Raw genomic sequence first — 22,941 nt, 5'->3', positions numbered from 1 at the left:
AAAATCAGAAAGCTTATTAATTTCAAGGAAGTGAAGTTCTATAAACTACTATCATAATTTTCAACCATATGATTGCCAGTTTGTTGTAAAAGTTTTGAAGCCTATCGCAATTATCATCACAGTCACAACTTAGCCTTTATATAATTTTTCCTTTCTATATCTGGTTAAATATTTTATATCACTATAGAAACATTCAAAAACAAAATCGGAAAGCTTATTAATTTCAAGTAAGTGAAGTTCTATAAACTACTATCATAATTTTCAACCATATAATTGCAGTTTGTTGTAAAAGTTTTGAAGCCTATCGCAATTGTCATCACAGTCACAGCTTAGTTTTTATATAATTTTTCCCTTCTATACCTGGTTAAATATTTTATGTCACTATTGAAACATTAAAAATACAAAAAAAGGAAGTATCTTTTCAGAAAATACAAATAAAAAATATCAAAAAACAAGTAAGGTGTTATCTTCATTGTCTGGCCTTTCCCCTGCATCCATCCGGCCATCCCTTTCTAACGGTGTCTCTATCGAGACAAAAAATCTCCAACCGATTAAAGTAAGAAAAAAAACAGGCAACAGGGGGCAAATTTATTCAAAGGGAACAATGTAAACAGAGTCCCGGACGAGGATATAAATCTCGAGAAGCCTTGCGAGTGTTTGCCAAGAAGCAGAAGAAGCTGGAGAGGTTTTAAATATCGGCTGATAATTTAATTAAACGGGGAGGGACGCGGCCCTGCCACTCTTTTAAATGTTTTTCAAGGTGAAGGAGTGAGAACCGGGCGCTCAGGGGGAAAAAGAAAGCACTGAGAGTCAAGTGGCGACCGACTCTAGCTTTGTAACGACGTAATTTACAACAGACACTCTGCGTTTTACAAGGGTTTAAATCAAGCTTAATGCTTTCTGACCTGACGCCTGCTTTACTTTATATGATTTATGTGCGATTCGAATTTTTTGTTTTTTTTTCTTTCTCCGACTTTTTCTTGGAAGATGATGACATCTTCATCAGTGTATGTTTCTTAGACTCGTTAGTTTTAGTAAAACTGGACAACGGCTAGACCGATTTGGCTAATTTTGGCTTTCAAATATTTATGGAAGTTTTGGGAATGTTTATTTACTGAAAAGTATGGAATAATTACTCTCATTTCTAATTTAAGGAATAGATTGTGGTTATTACAAATCACTTACAATAGAGAAAATTATTTTTTTCTACTATACCGGTGGTAAAGTACAATTGTCACAATTGGTCCCACTACTAGATTCATGACGTTCACTGGGAAATGACTCTAATTTTTACTATTATTCCAAAATTTAACAGATGTTTCCTAATGACGTCGTTTGGCATATATTTTAAAGGCCAATTCCATCTTTAACTATTATTAAAACATTGGAATGGTGTTAATTGATATTAACATTCCTAGTTTTACTGCAATAAAAAATTGTTGTTATCATTTGTGCCATGATTAACATCTTTTTATACGCCAGTGTGACTTTTTGACTATTATTCAATTGAAAAATAGTGACGAATCAAAAGATTTTTGTCAAATAATTAAGAGTAATTATATATATTGTCTCTTACTGAAAGGTACAGAAGAGATGCCTTATATTTATTTGATTCTTATATTGAGTAATTATTTTTTTGATTCAAGACTTATATGCTTATATAAAACGTTGATAAAGAAAAAGGAATTAAATTACTTAAATTATAAATATATTAAATCTGTGAAATAGGCCATAAAGTGAAAAATATCAGTGATTTTTTTTACCAAAGGGATTGTATTAATTAAATAAAAACGAATTAATTAAAACGTCATTTATTACAAGAGCAATCGCAACGAACATCCAAACGGTGGGTGGAAAAATCCATTTCTCCCGATAAGCATTAGTGCGGTTTTTCGTCGGAAAAGCTCGGAAAATATAGCACGATATTAATTTCTGGCTGCAGAAATGGGCAATGAAATTAAGACCGAAAAGACGGAACAGTATAAACCGATGTTCATTAAAAGGGTTCGAATGGTGGAGTGGTAGAGGTGGGCGAGAGTCGAGGGCGAAACGGGGGGCGCGGAGAGAGGAGAGAGGGACTGTGGAGAGAGGCCCCGGCCTGTTCCAGACAACACCGGAAACCGGGAGCACGTACGGGACGATTCCTCTCCAGAAATATTGGGGAAATGTTTTCGGGGATTTCTCGATAAATCCGACAGTTGAGTCGCTTGATGCCCGCTGATAATTTCTAATGGAAATTGGAGGGTTTTCCTCCAGTGTTTCCGCTGGATTGGAGGTAATAACGAACGAGGTTTTTTTCTCTGTTGTTCATCCATATTTAATTGTGATACATTATTCACGGATCCGGTGCGTATACATGAAGATGAATTGTGAAAACGCTCGATTTATGATTTTGATTAATTCTGACAAAAAGATCCCTTCCAAAAACGTTGAGGTATATTGAAAATTAATTATTGGCATGGAAATAATGCTATCATTTATTAATTCTACTCGATATTAATACATTCATTTAGTTTATTATATATAGTTCGAACACTATTTCCTTTAGAATCTTTGTTAAATAATTGACAAGCTTTCAATACATCTCGTGCATCAATCCTGAACCAACTTGTAAACAAATATAACAGTTAGATGTATATTTTGTTTATCAAAAAACAAATATGTGTTGAAACAGAGAAGAAAATATAATAACGATTATTAAAAGGACCTCACATTATATGCCAAACGTGTATTCTTATGATTTCTGTGTGTCCTGTGCTTTCTTAATCTCTATTTCCTACTAGAAGAAATATTAATATACCAAGTTTCATGGTAAATATATTTCTTACTACTAACCTAGAAAATGTATTTAAATTAATAACAAATATGGATCTCAACTCTATAACTAACGTTTAACATACATTTTTGATTTAGTTAATTAACTTATTTTAATTTCTTAGTTTTTGTTAACTGCCATAAAACTTGTTAATTTTTACAAAAATAGAAACTGGTCTCTCTGGAAATAACTATAAGTTACTATCATAATTTTCAATAATAGGATTGCCACTTTGTTGTAAAACGTGAAACTCATTGCATCTATAACTGTGACAAACGAGCCTATAACTAAATTTCTTCGTAATATACCTAGCAAGTATTTTATATAATTCAAATATTAAAAAACATATATTTAGATTCTTTCAAGTGCTGGTTGTTAGCCTTCTAAAAGATATATGTTGGGAAAATAATAATTGGAGGAAGAGGTACACCAGATCTTACTTCAGAAAAGAACTTGATTAGTTAAAACTCTAATAAAAGTTATGGCCTAGACCTTAGAAAGAAGATATGTTCTTGGAAAATGTACAAATTTTCCTTGGGAACATATTCTTACAGTCCTAGACTCGATTTTTGAAGATCCAAGGTAATTAAAGATATACTATCCGTGCTGTATTGTCGTGGATAATCAGTGGAAAAATAAAAGTCAATATTGGTTCATTGGAAATCCCAATAAAGTGCTGGGTAATGATCGAGCGAAGAATTTCCAATCTTCTGCCCCTTCACGCCGAGTCAACTATAAGGAGGACGTCCACGAGGGTAGCGTGTGGAGGGGGTTCGGGGTTGGAAAAACGAAACGCAGCATCTCGGGGGTTCTACTTCGTTAGTCTTCCTGGGATCTGACAGTTCCTTATTGAAAAATTGGCCGACGCCCGGGTCGATCGCGTGTAATTAATTATTTTTGGCATTATTGAGCCTCCGCCACCGCCGCCGCGGCCGTCTGCTTTTCTTTTGCTAATTCGTGGACCGCGAACGCGCGGCCCTAATAAAACCGACGAGGGCTTTTCCTGCGGGGAAGCTATTCCGCTCCCCCTTCGCTCGTTCCAATCTAGAAAATTTTTATATACATTTTTTTATCAGCGAGAGGAAAGCCTCCGTTAATATTTTCCGCTTGTTGAGAAGGAATTTGCTTGCATTGTTTTGTTTTGGTAGTTCAGTACAAAAACAAACAGATTTATTTATTAGATATATCGAATGAGTATATCTGCTCTACATCATGGTTAAACAATCTCTTATAATATATAGCCTAATAGCCTAAGTAATATATAGCCTAATATTACTGTGTGACTTTTCACCATCCAGTGCCTTTCATTATTAGTCTATCTCTATTTCTACACTCATACTACACACATAATAGTACGCTGTTTCAAATATAATGGTATTGTATCTGCGTTTTGTTATTTGGTAGCATAATTTTCTATTTTACTATATATACATACATCAAAAACTCAAAAAACCAATAGAGCAACCAATAAAAATTCTTTTGCAATACCCCCGTTTGGAAAGGCATTACAGAAGGCAACACTAAAGTCATATTCAAGCTAAACAGGGAACTGCCTTGTAAGCCCAAAGCTAAACTATTTCGCTAAGCTTTTAAGACAGAAAATTGAAAGATTTATAAGAAACAAGACAACAACAAGGGCAAGATAACATCCTCCAGTTTTTTCATTGGTCAGCAGATCAAATAACAGCAGTATTCTAAACAGTTGATCATACAAATCTGCAGAGGTACTTGCTTTGATAGGATAACCTGATTAGGGAAACCCAATATTACAGCTAAAGCTGAGCTATATGTCAATGGTACAAATTTTTCAAATGAAGCAAGTAGTATATTAAAAAAGAAAAAAATACATAATATATAAATATATTACGAACATTTATAATGTATAAGTAAAAATAGTATTCTATTCAAAAATCAGCAACTACATAATTCATATATATATGATTCACGTTTATAATTTGTGTGGAAATATAGTATTGTACTAAAAAAGCAAAAATTACATAATTTATCCATATATGATGCACATTTAAATTTTTTATGAAAAAAATGGAATATTAAAAATCTAAAATGGCTATATATATATAGAGTTCGGAGTTTTTCAAGGCTTTTGTTGTTTCTCTTTTCTCTATCTTACTTACCAAAATGCATTAAAAAACCACCAGTCATTATGATCTTTCTTAAGGACTCTTAGTCATCCGACACCACAAACGATACCTGTTGATGGACGGAAGCCTCGCAAAAGCAAAAAAAGCAGAACGCCTCTTTCTTTAAGCTCCCCATTTCCCCATACAGCGTCGAGTGGCTCTTTTCGCAGATCTGTGACGTTAGTCACCCCCCATACCTCTCCCGCTTGTTAATCTACTGATCGCGAAGCAGCGAGTGGCAACGGCCGTGGGGACGGGGCGGGGGGTTCTCCGGTCGAAATCAGATTTCAAAGGGTGTCAACTGCACAAACACTCGATTTTTCTCGATACGCGCCATTCATTTCGATGCGCGCCTTGATGGGGTCGGGGGAAGATGGCTCCGTCGACGGCTTTTTTCTGGCCTCCCCGTCGTAATGAACTCGGCGCTTCGGCGAAGGAATTCGGAGAAGGTGAGAGTGCCGGAGGGGCGCTAAATTAATGTTAAATGACGTGAAATACCGGCGATAATGCCAGATTTTTAGCGCCAGATTGTGGTTGAGTTATGTGGAGAGGCGAGAAGGTTTCCTGTTCAATTTGTAGAGTCATACTTTAGAATCATTCAGTTTTGTCCATGTAATCCGTGTATAACGTATTAGTAACGAAGGATTTATTAAAAACGGATATAGTTTCAACGTATGTGATGTAAAACCTCTGCAACTGGGAAATTTTCTTCAGTAATTGTTGTTATTTGTTTTGTTACATATCTTACATTAACTGAATGCTATTAGACTTCTTGGAACGTCTCTTTTTTTACAGTCATTCTCTCTTAAATTGCTGCTAAAAATAAAAAATTAAATTTTTTAATATAACCTTTAGTTTGCAACTTGTATACTTAAAAATATATTTTTGAAAAATCAGTTTATTTCGGCTTATATCCCATATCTTGAAAAGTATTCATTCTAAAGTGTTTTAACATGGATTTTCGTTTCTTTCAACTTAAAATATGTATCTTCTGAGATTTTCATCGGTATCCAAGAGACGAAAAAATTTAACACTTTTTCCATATATATAGTCATGAAAATTTGCGATTTTTTGCCATTTTCAATATTTTTGCTGTCATTTCTATGCAAGTCATCTTATATTAATGAAAATTATAGGAATTATAAAGAATTTTGCTCTGAATCGAATGGTAGTAAAGCAATTTTAATACATCCCTTAGTTTACAAGTTGTATACTCAAAAATATATTTTTGAAAAATCAGTTGACTTCGGCTTATATCCCATATCTTGAAAAGTATTCATTCTAAAGCGATTTAACATGGATTTTCGTTTCTTTCGACTTAAAATACGTATCTTTTGAGATTTTCATCGTTATCCAAGAGACGAAAAAATTTAACACTTTTTCCATATATATAGTCATGAAAATTTGCGATTTTTTGCCATTTTCAATATTTTTGCTGTCATTTCTATGCAAGTCATCTTATATTAATGAAAATTATAGGAATTATAAAGAATTTTGCTCTGAATCGAATGGTAGTAAAGCAATTTTAATACATCCCTTAGTTTACAAGTTGTATACTTAAAAATATATTTTTGAAAAATCAGTTGACTTCGGCTTATATCCCATATCTTGAAAAGTATTCATTCTAAAGCGATTTAACATGGATTTTCGTTTCTTTCGACTTAAAATACGTATCTTTTGAGATTTTCATCGTTATCCAAGAGACGAAAAAATGTAACACTTTTTCCATATATATAGTCATGAAAATTTGCGATTTTTTGCCATTTTCAATATTTTTGCTGTCATTTCTATGCAAGTCATCTTATATTAATGAAAATTATAGGAATTATAAAGAATTTTGCTCTGAATCGAATGGTAGTAAAGCAATTTTAATACATCCCTTAGTTTACAAGTTGTATACTCAAAAATATATTTTTGAAAAATCAGTTGACTTCGGCTTATATCCCATATCTTGAAAAGTATTCATTCTAAAGCGATTTAACATGGATTTTCGTTTCTTTCGACTTAAAATACGTATCTTTTGAGATTTTCATCGTTATCCAAGAGACGAAAAAATTTAACACTTTTTCCATATATATAGTCATGAAAATTTGCGATTTTTTGCCATTTTCAATATTTTTGCTGTCATTTCTATGCAAGTCATCTTAGATTAATGAAAATTATAGGAATTATAAAGAATTTTGCGCTGAATCGAATGGTAGTAAAGCAATTTTAATACATCCCTTAGTTTACAAGTTGTATACTTAAAAATATATTTTTGAAAAATCAGTTTATTTCGGCTTATATCCCATATCTTGAAAAGTGTTCATTCTAAAGCTATTTAACATGGATTTTCGTTTTTTTTGACTTAAAATACGCATCTTTTGAGATTTTCATCGTTATCCAAGAGACGAAAAAATTTAACACTTTTTTCATATATATAGTCATGAAAATTTGCGATTTTTTGCCATTTTCAATATTTTTGCTGTCATTTCTATGCAAGTCATCTTATATTAATGAAAATTATAGGAATTATAAAGAATTTTGCTCTGAATCGAATGGTAGTAAAGCAATTTTAATACATCCCTTAGTTTACAAGTTGTATACTTAAAAATATATTTTTGAAAAATCAGTTTATTTCGGCTTATATCCCATATCTTGAAAAGTGTTCATTCTAAAGCTATTTAACATGGATTTTCGTTTCTTTCGACTTAAAATACGTATCTTTTGAGATTTTCATCGTTATCCAAGAGACGAAAAAATTTAACACTTTTTTCATATATATAGTCATGAAAATTTGCGATTTTTTGCCATTTTCAATATTTTTGCTGTCATTTCTATGCAAGTCATCTTATATTAATGAAAATTATAGGAATTATAAAGAATTTTGCTCTGAATCGAATGGTAGTAAAGCAATTTTAATACATCCCTTAGTTTACAAGTTGTATACTTAAAAATATAATTTTGAAAAATCAGTTGACTTCGGCTTATATCCCATATCTTGAAAAGTATTCATTCTAAAGCGATTTAACATGGATTTTCGTTTCTTTCGACTTAAAATACGTATCTTTTGAGATTTTCATCGTTATCCAAGAGACGAAAAAATGTAACACTTTTTCCATATATATAGTCATGAAAATTTGCGATTTTTTGCCATTTTCAATATTTTTGCTGTCATTTCTATGCAAGTCATCTTAGATTAATGAAAATTATAGGAATTATAAAGAATTTTGCGCTGAATCGAATGGTAGTAAAACAATTTTAATACAACCTTTAGTTTACAAGTTGTATACTAAAAAATATATTTTTGAAAAATCAGTTGATTTCGGCTTATATCCCATATCTTGAAAAGTATTCATTCTAAAGCGATTTAACATGGATTTTCGTTTCTTTCGACTTAAAATACGTATCTTTTGAGATTTTCATCGTTATCCAAGAGACGAAAAAATTTAACACTTTTTCCATATATATAGTCATGAAAATTTGCGATTTTTTGCCATTTTCAATATTTTTGCTGTCATTTCTATGCAAGTCATCTTATATTAATGAAAATTATAGGAATTATAAAGAATTTTGCGCTGAATCGAATGGTAGTAAAGCAATTTTAATACATCCCTTAGTTTACAAGTTGTATACTTAAAAATATAATTTTGAAAAATCAGTTGACTTCGGCTTATATCCCATATCTTGAAAAGTATTCATTCTAAAGCGATTTAACATGGATTTTTCGTTTCTTTCGACTTAAAATACGTATCTTTTGAGATTTTCATCGTTATCCAAGAGACGAAAAAATGTAACACTTTTTCCATATATATAGTCATGAAAATTTGCGATTTTTTGCCATTTTCAATATTTTTGCTATCATTTCTATGCAAGTCATCTTATATTAATGAAAATTATAGGAATTATAAAGAATTTTGCGCTGAATCGAATGGTAGTAAAGCAATTTTAATACATCCCTTAGTTTACAAGTTGTATACTCAAAAATATATTTTTGAAAAATCAGTTGACTTCGGCTTATATCCCATATCTTGAAAAGTATTCATTCTAAAGCGATTTAACATGGATTTTTCGTTTCTTTCGACTTAAAATACGTATCTTTTGAGATTTTCATCGTTATCCAAGAGACGAAAAAATGTAACACTTTTTCCATATATATAGTCATGAAAATTTGCGATTTTTTGCCATTTTCAATATTTTTGCTGTCATTTCTATGCAAGTCATCTTATATTAATGAAAATTATAGGAATTATAAAGAATTTTGCTCTGAATCGAATGGTAGTAAAGCAATTTTAATACATCCCTTAGTTTACAAGTTGTATACTCAAAAATATATTTTTGAAAAATCAGTTGACTTCGGCTTATATCCCATATCTTGAAAAGTATTCATTCTAAAGCGATTTAACATGGATTTTCGTTTCTTTCGACTTAAAATACGTATCTTTTGAGATTTTCATCGTTATCCAGGAGACGAAAAAATTTAACACTTTTTCCATATATATAGTCATGAAAATTTGCGATTTTTTGCCATTTTCAATATTTTTGCTGTCATTTCTATGCAAGTCATCTTATATTAATGAAAATTATAGGAATTATAAAGAATTTTGCTCTGAATCGAATGGTAGTAAAGCAATTTTAATACATCCCTTAGTTTACAAGTTGTATACTTAAAAATATAATTTTGAAAAATCAGTTGACTTCGGCTTATATCCCATATCTTGAAAAGTATTCATTCTAAAGCGATTTAACATGGATTTTCGTTTCTTTCGACTTAAAATACGTATCTTTTGAGATTTTCATCGTTATCCAAGAGACGAAAAAATGTAACACTTTTTCCATATATATAGTCATGAAAATTTGCGATTTTTTGCCATTTTCAATATTTTTGCTGTCATTTCTATGCAAGTCATCTTATATTAATGAAAATTATAGGAATTATAAAGAATTTTGCTCTGAATCGAATGGTAGTAAAGCAATTTTAATACATCCCTTAGTTTACAAGTTGTATACTCAAAAATATATTTTTGAAAAATCAGTTGACTTCGGCTTATATCCCATATCTTGAAAAGTATTCATTCTAAAGCGATTTAACATGGATTTTCGTTTCTTTCGACTTAAAATACGTATCTTTTGAGATTTTCATCGTTATCCAAGAGACAAAAAAATTTAACACTTTTTCCATATATATAGTCATGAAAATTTGCGATTTTTTGCCATTTTCAATATTTTTGCTATCATTGCTATGCAAGTCACCTTACATTAATGAAAATTATAGGAATTATAAAGAATTTTGCGCTGAATCGAATGGTAGTAAAGCAATTTTAATACATACCCTAGTTTACAAGTTGTATACTTAAAAATACATTTTTGAAAAATCAGTTTATTTCGGCTTATATCCCATATCTTGAAAAGTGTTCATTCTAAAGCTATTTAACATGGATTTTCGTTTCTTTCGACTTAAAATACGTATCTTTTGAGATTTTCATCGTTATCCAAGAGACGAAAAAATTTAACACTTTTTTCATATATATAGTCATGAAAATTTGCGATTTTTTGCCATTTTCAATATTTTTGCTGTCATTTCTATGCAAGTCATCTTATATTAATGAAAATTATAGGAATTATAAAGAATTTTGCTCTGAATCGAATGGTAGTAAAGCAATTTTAATACATCCCTTAGTTTACAAGTTGTATACTTAAAAATACATTTTTGAAAAATCAGTTTATTTCGGCTTATATCCCATATCTTGAAAAGTGTTCATTCTAAAGCTATTTAACATGGATTTTCGTTTCTTTCGACTTAAAATACGTATCTTTTGAGATTTTCATCGTTATCCAAGAGACGAAAAAATTTAACACTTTTTTCATATATATAGTCATGAAAATTTGCGATTTTTTGCCATTTTCAATATTTTTGCTGTCATTTCTATGCAAGTCATCTTATATTAATGAAAATTATAGGAATTATAAAGAATTTTGCTCTGAATCGAATGGTAGTAAAGCAATTTTAATACATCCCTTAGTTTACAAGTTGTATACTTAAAAATATAATTTTGAAAAATCAGTTGACTTCGGCTTATATCCCATATCTTGAAAAGTATTCATTCTAAAGCGATTTAACATGGATTTTCGTTTCTTTCGACTTAAAATACGTATCTTTTGAGATTTTCATCGTTATCCAAGAGACGAAAAAATGTAACACTTTTTCCATATATATAGTCATGAAAATTTGCGATTTTTTGCCATTTTCAATATTTTTGCTGTCATTTCTATGCAAGTCATCTTAGATTAATGAAAATTATAGGAATTTTAATGAATTTTGCGCTGAATCGAATGGTAGTAAAGCAATTTTAATACATCCCTTAGTTTACAAGTTGTATACTTAAAAATATATTTTTGAAAAATCAGTTGACTTCGGCTTATATCCCATATCTTGAAAAGTATTCATTCTAAAGCGATTTAACATGGATTTTTCGTTTCTTTCGACTTAAAATACGTATCTTTTGAGATTTTCATCGTTATCCAAGAGACGAAAAAATGTAACACTTTTTCCATATATATAGTCATGAAAATTTGCGATTTTTTGCCATTTTCAATATTTTTGCTGTCATTTCTATGCAAGTCAGCTTATATTAATGAAAATTATAGGAATTATAAAGAATTTTGCTCTGAATCGAATGGTAGTAAAGCAATTTTAATACATCCCTTAGTTTACAAGTTGTATACTCAAAAATATATTTTTGAAAAATCAGTTGACTTCGGCTTATATCCCATATCTTGAAAAGTATTCATTCTAAAGCGATTTAACATGGATTTTTCGTTTCTTTCGACTTAAAATACGTATCTTTTGAGATTTTCATCGTTATCCAAGAGACGAAAAAATGTAACACTTTTTCCATATATATAGTCATGAAAATTTGCGATTTTTTGCCATTTTCAATATTTTTGCTGTCATTTCTATGCAAGTCATCTTATATTAATGAAAATTATAGGAATTATAAAGAATTTTGCGCTGAATCGAATGGTAGTAAAGCAATTTTAATACATCCCTTAGTTTACAAGTTGTATACTCAAAAATATATTTTTGAAAAATCAGTTGACTTCGGCTTATATCCCATATCTTGAAAAGTATTCATTCTAAAGCGATTTAACATGGATTTTCGTTTCTTTCGACTTAAAATACGTATCTTTTGAGATTTTCATCGTTATCCAAGAGACGAAAAAATTTAACACTTTTTCCATGAAAATTTGCGATTTTTTGCCATTTTCAATATTTTTGCTGTCATTTCTATGCAAGTCATCTTATATTAATGAAAATTATAGGAATTATAAAGAATTTTGCTCTGAATCGAATGGTAGTAAAGCAATTTTAATACATCCCTTAGTTTACAAGTTGTATACTTAAAAATATAATTTTGAAAAATCAGTTGACTTCGGCTTATATCCCATATCTTGAAAAGTATTCATTCTAAAGCGATTTAACATGGATTTTTCGTTTCTTTCGACTTAAAATACGTATCTTTTGAGATTTTCATCGTTATCCAAGAGACGAAAAAATGTAACACTTTTTCCATATATATAGTCATGAAAATTTGCGATTTTTTGCCATTTTCAATATTTTTGCTGTCATTTCTATGCAAGTCATCTTATATTAATGAAAATTATAGGAATTATAAAGAATTTTGCTCTGAATCGAATGGTAGTAAAGCAATTTTAATACATCCCTTAGTTTACAAGTTGTATACTTAAAAATATATTTTTGAAAAATCAGTTTATTTCGGCTTATATCCCATATCTTGAAAAGTGTTCATTCTAAAGCTATTTAACATGGATTTTCATTTCTTTCGACTTAAAATACGTATCTTTTGAGATTTTCATCGTTATCCAAGAGACGAAAAAATTTAACACTTTTTTCATATATATAGTCATGAAAATTTGCGATTTTTTGCCATTTTCAATATTTTTGCTGTCATTTCTATGCAAGTCATCTTATATTAATGAAAATTATAGGAATTATAAAGAATTTTGCTCTGAATCGAATGGTAGTAAAGCAATTTTAATACATCCCTTAGTTTACAAGTTGTATACTTAAAAATATAATTTTGAAAAATCAGTTGACTTCGGCTTATATCCCATATCTTGAAAAGTATTCATTCTAAAGCGATTTAACATGGATTTTCGTTTCTTTCGACTTAAAATACGTATCTTTTGAGATTTTCATCGTTATCCAAGAGACGAAAAAATGTAACACTTTTTCCATATATATAGTCATGAAAATTTGCGATTTTTTGCCATTTTCAATATTTTTGCTGTCATTTCTATGCAAGTCATCTTAGATTAATGAAAATTATAGGAATTATAAAGAATTTTGCGCTGAATCGAATGGTAGTAAAGCAATTTTAATACATCCCTTAGTTTACAAGTTGTATACTTAAAAATATATTTTTGAAAAATCAGTTGACTTCGGCTTATATCCCATATCTTGAAAAGTATTCATTCTAAAGCGATTTAACATGGATTTTCGTTTCTTTCGACTTAAAATACGTATCTTTTGAGATTTTCATCGTTATCCAAGAGACGAAAAAATTTAACACTTTTTCCATATATATAGTCATGAAAATTTGCGATTTTTTGCCATTTTCAATATTTTTGCTATCATTGCTATGCAAGTCACCTTATACTAATGAAAATTATAGGAATTATAAAGAATTTTGCGCTGAATCGAATAGTAGTAAAGCAATTTTAATACATCCCTTAGTTTACAAGTTGTATATTTAAAAATATAATTTTGAAAAATCAGTTGACTTCGGCTTATATCCCATATCTTGAAAAGTATTCATTCTAAAGCGATTTAACATGGATTTTTCGTTTCTTTCGACTTAAAATACGTATCTTTTGAGATTTTCATCGTTATCCAAGAGACGAAAAAATGTAACACTTTTTCCATATATATAGTCATGAAAATTTGCGATTTTTTGCCATTTTCAATATTTTTGCTGTCATTTCTATGCAAGTCATCTTATATTAATGAAAATTATAGGAATTATAAAGAATTTTGCTCTGAATCGAATGGTAGTAAAGCAATTTTAATACATCCCTTAGTTTACAAGTTGTATACTCAAAAATATATTTTTGAAAAATCAGTTGACTTCGGCTTATATCCCATATCTTGAAAAGTATTCATTCTAAAGCGATTTAACATGGATTTTTCGTTTCTTTCGACTTAAAATACGTATCTTTTGAGATTTTCATCGTTATCCAAGAGACGAAAAAATGTAACACTTTTTCCATATATATAGTCATGAAAATTTGCGATTTTTTGCCATTTTCAATATTTTTGCTGTCATTTCTATGCAAGTCATCTTATATTAATGAAAATTATAGGAATTATAAAGAATTTTGCTCTGAATCGAATGGTAGTAAAGCAATTTTAATACATCCCTTAGTTTACAAGTTGTATACTCAAAAATATATTTTTGAAAAATCAGTTGACTTCGGCTTATATCCCATATCTTGAAAAGTATTCATTCTAAAGCGATTTAACATGGATTTTTCGTTTCTTTCGACTTAAAATACGTATCTTTTGAGATTTTCATCGTTATCCAAGAGACGAAAAAATTTAACACTTTTTCCATATATATAGTCATGAAAATTTGCGATTTTTTGCCATTTTCAATATTTTTGCTGTCATTTCTATGCAAGTCATCTTATATTAATGAAAATTATAGGAATTATAAAGAATTTTGCTCTGAATCGAATGGTAGTAAAGCAATTTTAATACATCCCTTAGTTTACAAGTTGTATACTCAAAAATATATTTTTGAAAAATCAGTTGACTTCGGCTTATATCCCATATCTTGAAAAGTATTCATTCTAAAGCGATTTAACATGGATTTTCGTTTCTTTCGACTTAAAATACGTATCTTTTGAGATTTTCATCGTTATCCAAGAGACGAAAAAATTTAACACTTTTTCCATATATATAGTCATGAAAATTTGCGATTTTTTGCCATTTTCAATATTTTTGCTATCATTGCTATGCAAGTCACCTTATATTAATGAAAATTATAGGAATTATAAAGAATTTTGCGCTGAATCGAATGGTAGTAAAACAATTTTAATACAACCTTTAGTTTACAAGTTGTATACTAAAAAATATTTTTTTGAAAAATCAGTTGACTTCGGCTTATATCCCATATCTTGAAAAGTATTCGTTCTAAAGCGATTTAACATGGATTTTCGTTTCTTTTAGCTGAAGATACATACTTTTTTGAGACTTTTATCTTGATGCTATAAATAAAATGTCTTTGCTACAATTTCCATGCTCTCAAATAGAGGTCTAATGACTCTCTGCATGCTAGTTTTTTCTTTAGAAACTGAAAACATACTGTCGACTAATCTGAAGCTTTTTTACTTGCCAAGTGCTGCAGGTCAACGGAGCATATATAGTTTCCTGAACTTGAATAGTAAATGTCAAATTAAATAAACACTTGTTACGATACTAATGGGGTTTTGGGAGAATATAAACACCCTGTCATTGATAATTACTTTTTAGTAATATCTAATAACATATATAGTTGTCCATTTGTTTTATTTGACCAAGTCATCTAAGATGACGCTAACAGTATCAATATGACTAATATATTATAAACGACTTGACTCGAACCCTACGAAAGACACATTTCCATGACTGAGAATATAATTTGACCACAAATATAGGTGTTAAAAAATATCACGTGCACACATTCACACCAACTAGCAGTACAAATAGGCCCAGCCGTGATACACCATTCTACCTCTTCAATGTTCTGGTTTAATCGAAATACTCCCGGTGGCCGGCCAGCCGAGGCGTACAAAGACCGACTCCTTGTATGCAGAGAAGGCGCCGGAGCCTTTTAGAAACTTCGACTGGCAACTATTGAAAACCAGTCTCCAATATGCAAGTGACGCGTAACGAGATATCGACGACGACGTCAATCGATGCCGCTCCACGACGAATTCCATACAGGTCGCTGGTAATTACGGGACGATAATGGAAACTTTCGAGACGGAGCTCTGGTCCGGACCGAGTCGACGGTCGAAATTTATTGAATCGGCTCGACGCTTTCACACCCGAAGCGCGATAGAAAATCAGGCGTATTGTGTTTCCAGCTGGACGAGCCGTTGCCCCATACAAAACGACGAGGAAACCTCCAGTCACACCAGTTGCGAATGCCGGACAATTATGATTCCGATATACGAGCAGCAAATACAGAGAATGGTCTTTTTTTGATGAAATAACATTCCATATAAAGTCAGTATATAAACTGACCGATACTTCAGAGCCAAACAAAAAGATTCCCAGTCTGACTTGAGGAAAATACAAGCAGGTATGCCACAGGGAAGCGTATTGGGACCAAGACTGGGAGCTTGTCTATATTCAATTAAAATATCGTTGCTACATTTGCAAATGTATATAAAGTCAATTCACAATAGCAGTGACACGAGTGTCAATATATGTCTGTCTAAATTTGTAAACTCGTTTTACAATCAGACAATATTATCCTTGTTATTTTATTCTATTTAAAAAGAGATAGAATGCTGTCAGAGTAGTTCTAACATGTAAAGAAGTTAATTAAACAAATTGTTAGCCTATCCTCCTGCTTGATACGTTGTTGATGTCGTTAAGGATACACCATAGCAGCTCGAAAGTTTAAGAATGTTGTAGAAGGTCTTCCGCTCCCAGGCTATTCACCAGACTTCTGATACCACTTGTTCAGATCGACCCAACATACTCTGGGTTAGGCACACGGTTTCTAAATTCAGAAGAAGTGTGTAAAGGTATCTAATATTGGATTTCTGACAAACGCTATGACGCTATTTTGCCAGTAAGATGGGAAATTCTAGAAAACCATGAAAAATATTTTGATTAAAATATATTGTACCAATTTTTCTTAATAAATGCCTTTTGAAATAAAAAAAAAGTAACCAGAACCTAATGCTATAGTAAAAATTACTAAAAACTGTCTCGTGAATTGAGCAAAATATAATTTTTTCGGTTAGGCAGTTATATTAATGGACATAATAAAATCTCCCTTTATTTAGTTTTCCCTGACTGTATTTCCTGATTCCAAACGTAAAACCAGGTGGCGTACCCCCCCTTCCGGTCCCCCGTTCATCCAGCCACTGACTGTGCACAACACAGGGCGTCTTTTTCCATCGTCATTTAGTTTAATTAAATCCGTTTCTGACATCAACCGACGACAACGACTACGACGACGTGGTGGCGGTGGTGTCGCGTACGTCACGACGCCTGACGTGCAGATTTCTACGTGACGCGGTTTTGTAAAGCCGAAATTGCCCTTCCTCCTGGTCCCTTCGCTCGCTTTCCACCTGTTCGACGCCCCGTCCTCGACTCCATTATTTATTTCCTTTCCGTCGGCGTTAAATAGAGATGAGGAGAGATCGGCGCGGCTTCAGACTCGAACACCTTTGATGGATAGAGCCGATTAGGACTGATCATCGACGATTAAGCTGATATCGACGAATTCTCGTTGTATTTTACTAATTTTATGCTTCTGTAGTCAATCTAAAGTTGCAGTGAAGTCATGTCATCTCAATATATAACATGAAAACATAGCAATGTTTGATATATAACAACATTCTAATATAAATAAAATAATTAGACAAAAATGTTATAAAATATAATTTATTTATTTTACATTGATTTAACATCTAATGCTACAGTTATAATGCAACGTTGTTACACCAAATTTAAGTTTTCGTTTATATTGACTCTGACAACAAAATACTATAGTAAATAAAATAATAAAACAAAAATAATGTTATAAAATATAATTTATGGTAGATCTAATACATATTTATTGAAGGACTAGTAGTAATGCTAATTAGTAAAATGAATTAAAGAATTCTCGAGTTTAAAAGGGATCTTACGTTTCTTTAAAGTGAATTTAGCAACAGATTGGCTGTTTTATTGGAAGGACTATAGTTTTCATTCAGATAAATGTCTTCTTATCTCTTTAACAGAAATTCAAATTCCGGGGTTTACATTTCTTATATAGGCATTAGAACGAATTATTTAAAAAATATATATTTATTAAAGGGAAATAATGTTATTGGTATTAAAATCTTGGTACTATAGTTAAATATCCTCGATATTGAAAGCAATATATTTAGTTATTAAGAACTATATTTATTTATATGCCTATATCCTTTAAATACGATGTTGTCGTTCTTCAAAATATAAAGCAAAAAATGCAAAATATTTCTGGAATTGCCAATATTTAAATAAAACTAACAGTATATATGATAACAACTTTTTAAAGCTTAACTTAATAAAAATATATATAAAATCAATTATTTATGAACTAAAAATTGATATAATATAATTAAAATCCATACTTATCTTTCTATCTTCTTGCTTGTAATTAGAAAGCGATACTGCTCTAAATACACAAAGGGTTGTAGAGCAATTGAAAGCCTAGCGATGATACCCGTCACCCCTTCTACTATCGCCCCACTTTTGTCACTTATCCAGTATGGTGAAGATCAAAGACAGGCAATCATTCTCACTTTTATTTTTGTGTCAATCGACTAATCGACTTAATATAGAAAATAAATTGATTGCTCACCCTATATCTATTCAGGATACTATCAATAAAAATAATCATGAAGATGAAAAATTTGTGTTTTTATACAAATTATTATTTCTTACGTAAAAAGAGACATCGAAAAGGGAACTTAAATTGACAAGAGGAATAGAAAAAATTAGCATGATTCCAATTAGACTTTCATTTTTTTGTCGAATTTAAAATTACGCATTTTTTCGGCCTCTTAATATCCTTGATTTGGTCTTCGGACCAGTTTTTCTTCACGAAATAATTGTGATTTTTTGAATCTCGTTTCAGGTCTCCCCAATGTTGGGGAGCACTCATTTACAAGGAAGGCAATGAACAAGGTAGGTGATGTTATATCAGTTTTTGTTTTTTAGGCTAAGTTTTCACAAGTTTATTTTAGATTTAAATGTTTTTTCTATTTTTAATTTAAGAACGATATATACTTCCATAATAACTAAACACCATCATAAGTTTTAAATTATCTGCTGATTAATAGTCTTGTAAAATGAAGTACCTAGATTTGAAGTATTTATCAATTCAACTGAAGATTAATGAATTTCTATTAGCTATGGGATGAATATTCAGTCAGTTTGTAGTTATCTTCTTTTTCTACAGATCTTTACTTTTATCTCGCAAGTTTTCAAAGTAAATTTTTGATGTTACATGTACAAGTACATGTTAAAATTCAGCGAGACTATTTGTATATAAAAAAATGGATGAAACAGAACACAAATGCGTATACATGGATTGGATGATAAATTAACTGATATAATAATTGGAGTCATATATTGCTTCTTAGTTCAAAGATGTCAGTGAATCGAAAGAGTTTGGACAAATTTCTTGGGGTGAATATGTCAGGTGTTTCATGAAAGAAATAGAAGTTAGAACTCAAGATAACCAAAGGCTTACAAGTTATGAGTACGTATTTAGAGTGATCTGGTATAAATCCGGATCTTGGCTTAATCTTGGGATCAAGATCATATCCGCTAATTTCCATGTGGATACAGATCCAGGCAAGGGAAATATTTCCGTTTAATGTGATCAGTTCGTATGTTGTATTGAGAATATTTTCAATTAGTAGATATAGTAAGTTTGTGATTTAATAGCACTTAACGCACAGGAGCCGCAGATCAGACACTCACATGACTCTTCATTGATAAACCATTTAAGAGATTCTCACAAGATAAACAGCTCGACAGTGAAGATGATAGTATGCTTGAAGAGGCTAAAAGTTAGGAGGACTGACTCACCCAATATCGCAGGGGCAACACCCCACTGGTCTTTGATTGGAGGTCATTAAATTTGGCTCCCTTAGACAAAGTCCCACTTGCGATATGCTAATAATGACGCTTGTGTGGTGAAATACGGGGGGATGTAGAAAGGAAATTTTATGTTACAGATATAAGCTACGATTTAATAACAGGAGAATTACTGCAAAAAGTACCAAGAAAGGGAATTATAAAACTCACTAACTTGATCAATACAGCATTTATCAGATCAAGTATCAATACAGAAATTATAATGATCCCAAAACCTGGGAAGTCACCAAACGAAATAAAATCCTACAGACCTATATCACTGCTGCCAGTAATATCTAAGGTTTTTGAAAAGCTCCAGTTAAAAAGAACAAAACCGATCATAGAGAGAAAAAAACCTAATACCAACACATCAGTTTGGGTTTATTAATAAACACTCAACAATTGACCAGGTCCACAGAATAACAGATGTTATGGAAAAAGCCTACGAAAGTAATAAAATATGCTCAGCTATATTCTTAGATGTAGCACAAGCCTTCGGTGCTGTTTGGCATGAAGGCCTTGTTCATAAACTACAAAAAATGTTACCAAAACACACACCGAACTAGTAAAATCGTACATTATAACCAGAATGTTTAGAGTCAAACAAGAAGAAGCTTACTCTACAATAAAAGAAGCTAAAGCAGGTGTACCACAAGGAAGTGTCCTGGGACTAATGCTTTATCTAGTCTACACTTGTGATATACCACAAATAGAGAATATCACGATGGCTACATTTACTGATGGTACTGCGATTATAGCTGTCGGAGGCAATAGTGAAGAAGCCTCACGAAAATTACGACAGACAAGTGACAATATAAATAATTGGACACAAACTTGGAAAATAAAAATTAAGGAAAATAAATCTGCGTATGTGTATTACACTTGTAATCAGACCGTACAAGTACCAATAACATTAAATAATACTATTATTCCATATATAAACAACGCTAAATATCTCGGAATGAATCTTGCTGCAAAACTTCGCTGGAAGGAACATATAAAGAAGAAAAGAAAAGAAATGGAATTGAAATATAGGAAAATGTACTGGCTAATCGGAAGAAAATCACAAATATCAGTACATAATAAATTGCTATTATATAAGCAAATACTGAAACCTATACGGACATACGGAGTTCAATCATGGGGATGTTCTGCAAAGAGTAACATAAATAAAATACAAATTTTTCAGAACAAAGTCCTGAGAGGTATTGTGGGCGCACCCAAATACTATAGGACTGATTACCTACATCGAGACCTTCAGTTACCCACAGTCAGCCAAGAAACTAAGAGAATTGCAAGGGGGCATGAGGAAAGACTCCATTCTCATGAGAATATTGAAGTACTGCAGCTTTTGGTTACCACCAGAACAGGACACAGACTCAAAAGCATCAAACCATCTAATCTTGTGTAGTGTTGTGTAAGTGCATATAATAAAAAATACAGCAGTGACATGTATAAACATTATTTCATCAGAGACTGAGTTAGGGCCGATGGGTCCTCCTAGTTATATACCTAGATTTAAGTTATCACAATGACAAATTGTAGGTTAGTCAGAAACGACTAGCAACAATGTAATAATTAAATAATAAAAAAAAATGTTATAAATATCTCTAAAGGATAACATGTTAAGAAGGCGTATAAGATGGGAGTATCCCCCTATGGACGAGTTTTCAATATGTCGTGGGAATATATGGTTAATTTTTAATATGCCTGAAAAATGTGGAACGCTGTATTTCTCCAATATTTATTATATGTACCGTGGAAGCGAATATTTACATAGAATTTAATTCAAAAAATACAAAAACCATCCAAATATCGCCATTATCCTCGTCCCAACAAAAATGGAGAACACAGCGAGGCCCTCCTTCATAACAAAGCCGAAAAAATCGTCAAAACTTTTATCTAACGCCGTGTCTGCGGTATCGACGATGTTTTTTTCTCTGTCCTCTCCAAACTAAACGAAATTATTTCGCGGCGATTATCTGGAAACCGGCGTGATTTTTCAATGTCGCGGCTTCTACGCCCGACCGATCGTCATCTGTTCCTAAGCCGGCTGGATCCGGCTGGTGACATCCTTCTCTCATCTGTCTTAACTCGTATTCGCATTACCGTAGATTTTTGCGCGACCGTGCCCGTTTAGTCAACCCCCTAAGCAGGCAGTAACATATTGGGAGGCTTTGCTTCCAAGCCTACTATGTTTTCAAATCCATTGTTTACAATTGCGTTTTTTTTAATGTCTATGTCAGTGTTATTAGTGTTAAATATGTTTTTATAAAAGATTGAACATAAAAAAATTAATATCAATAACATATCTACTGATATTTCGATATTTAATCAGTGAAAACATCGAAAAATGGCAATAGTAAGTGTAAAATATTCACCAAATTTGATCCCCAGTGAATAATTTCTATTTCCAAACTTAAATCTACTTAAAATAATTAGTTTTTGTCTCGTTTTTCTAAAAAATTGTTGTATAAGTCTCATATATTGTTGAAATTATCAGAATCTATGTAAAATTTCATTTGTAGTAAAGTGATTTTATGGTTTTTACATATATTTGAAAGATGCTATGAACTTTATGGACATTTATGGTCAAAGTTTGAACAAAATATTTGTTCACTGCGCTACCGGAAGTCTTACTTTTTATTCCAACTTGAACAATAGGACGGATGAAGGGAATGCTGGACGAAGCTTACAACAACCATGCTCCATCAATTTCAACATGTGAATATTGACTTCGACGTTTTAAAAGTGGTAATTTTAACGTTGAATGCAAAGGGCGTTTTAAACTACCAACTAAATTAAAGACGAGGTTTTGATGGCATGGAGTACTATCGAGTACAATTGGAATACCAACAAAGATCCAACGATATTATTTTTCGGCATGAATACTCAATAATATTTTGTAAAATCGGTGAAAATATACTTGGAAACATTAAAAGGGGTAAGACCGTCCGTATCCTTCAGACCTTGGTCCTTCTGATTACTACTTGTTCCGATATATGAGTAGCAACTTATTGGAGGAGCACATCACTTCTTATGAAGATACCTTCTTCTTATAAGATGAATATAAGATGGGTCGAGGCGTGTAG

The 22,941-nt window shown here is 31.4% G+C and overlaps 1 protein-coding gene across 1 annotated transcript in view; it reads left to right on the top strand.

Annotated features, from left to right (window-relative positions):
- The window catches only part of LOC143199898 (uncharacterized), a 212,034-nt gene that overhangs the window by 113,068 nt on the left and 76,025 nt on the right, over positions 1–22,941 (top strand). The window contains exon 5 of the mRNA XM_076410019.1: positions 18,843–18,892. Coding sequence (XP_076266134.1) covers positions 18,843–18,892 — 50 coding nt within the window. The remainder of the gene's footprint in view (positions 1–18,842; positions 18,893–22,941) is intronic.

This window comes from Rhynchophorus ferrugineus, unplaced genomic scaffold (assembly GCF_030347505.1).
Source record: "Rhynchophorus ferrugineus isolate W39M unplaced genomic scaffold, kcgeb_rfMv2 rfM7, whole genome shotgun sequence".
NCBI classification, from domain to species: Eukaryota; Metazoa; Arthropoda; class Insecta; order Coleoptera; family Curculionidae; genus Rhynchophorus; species Rhynchophorus ferrugineus.
This window is presented reverse-complemented; position numbering and strand designations above follow the sequence as displayed.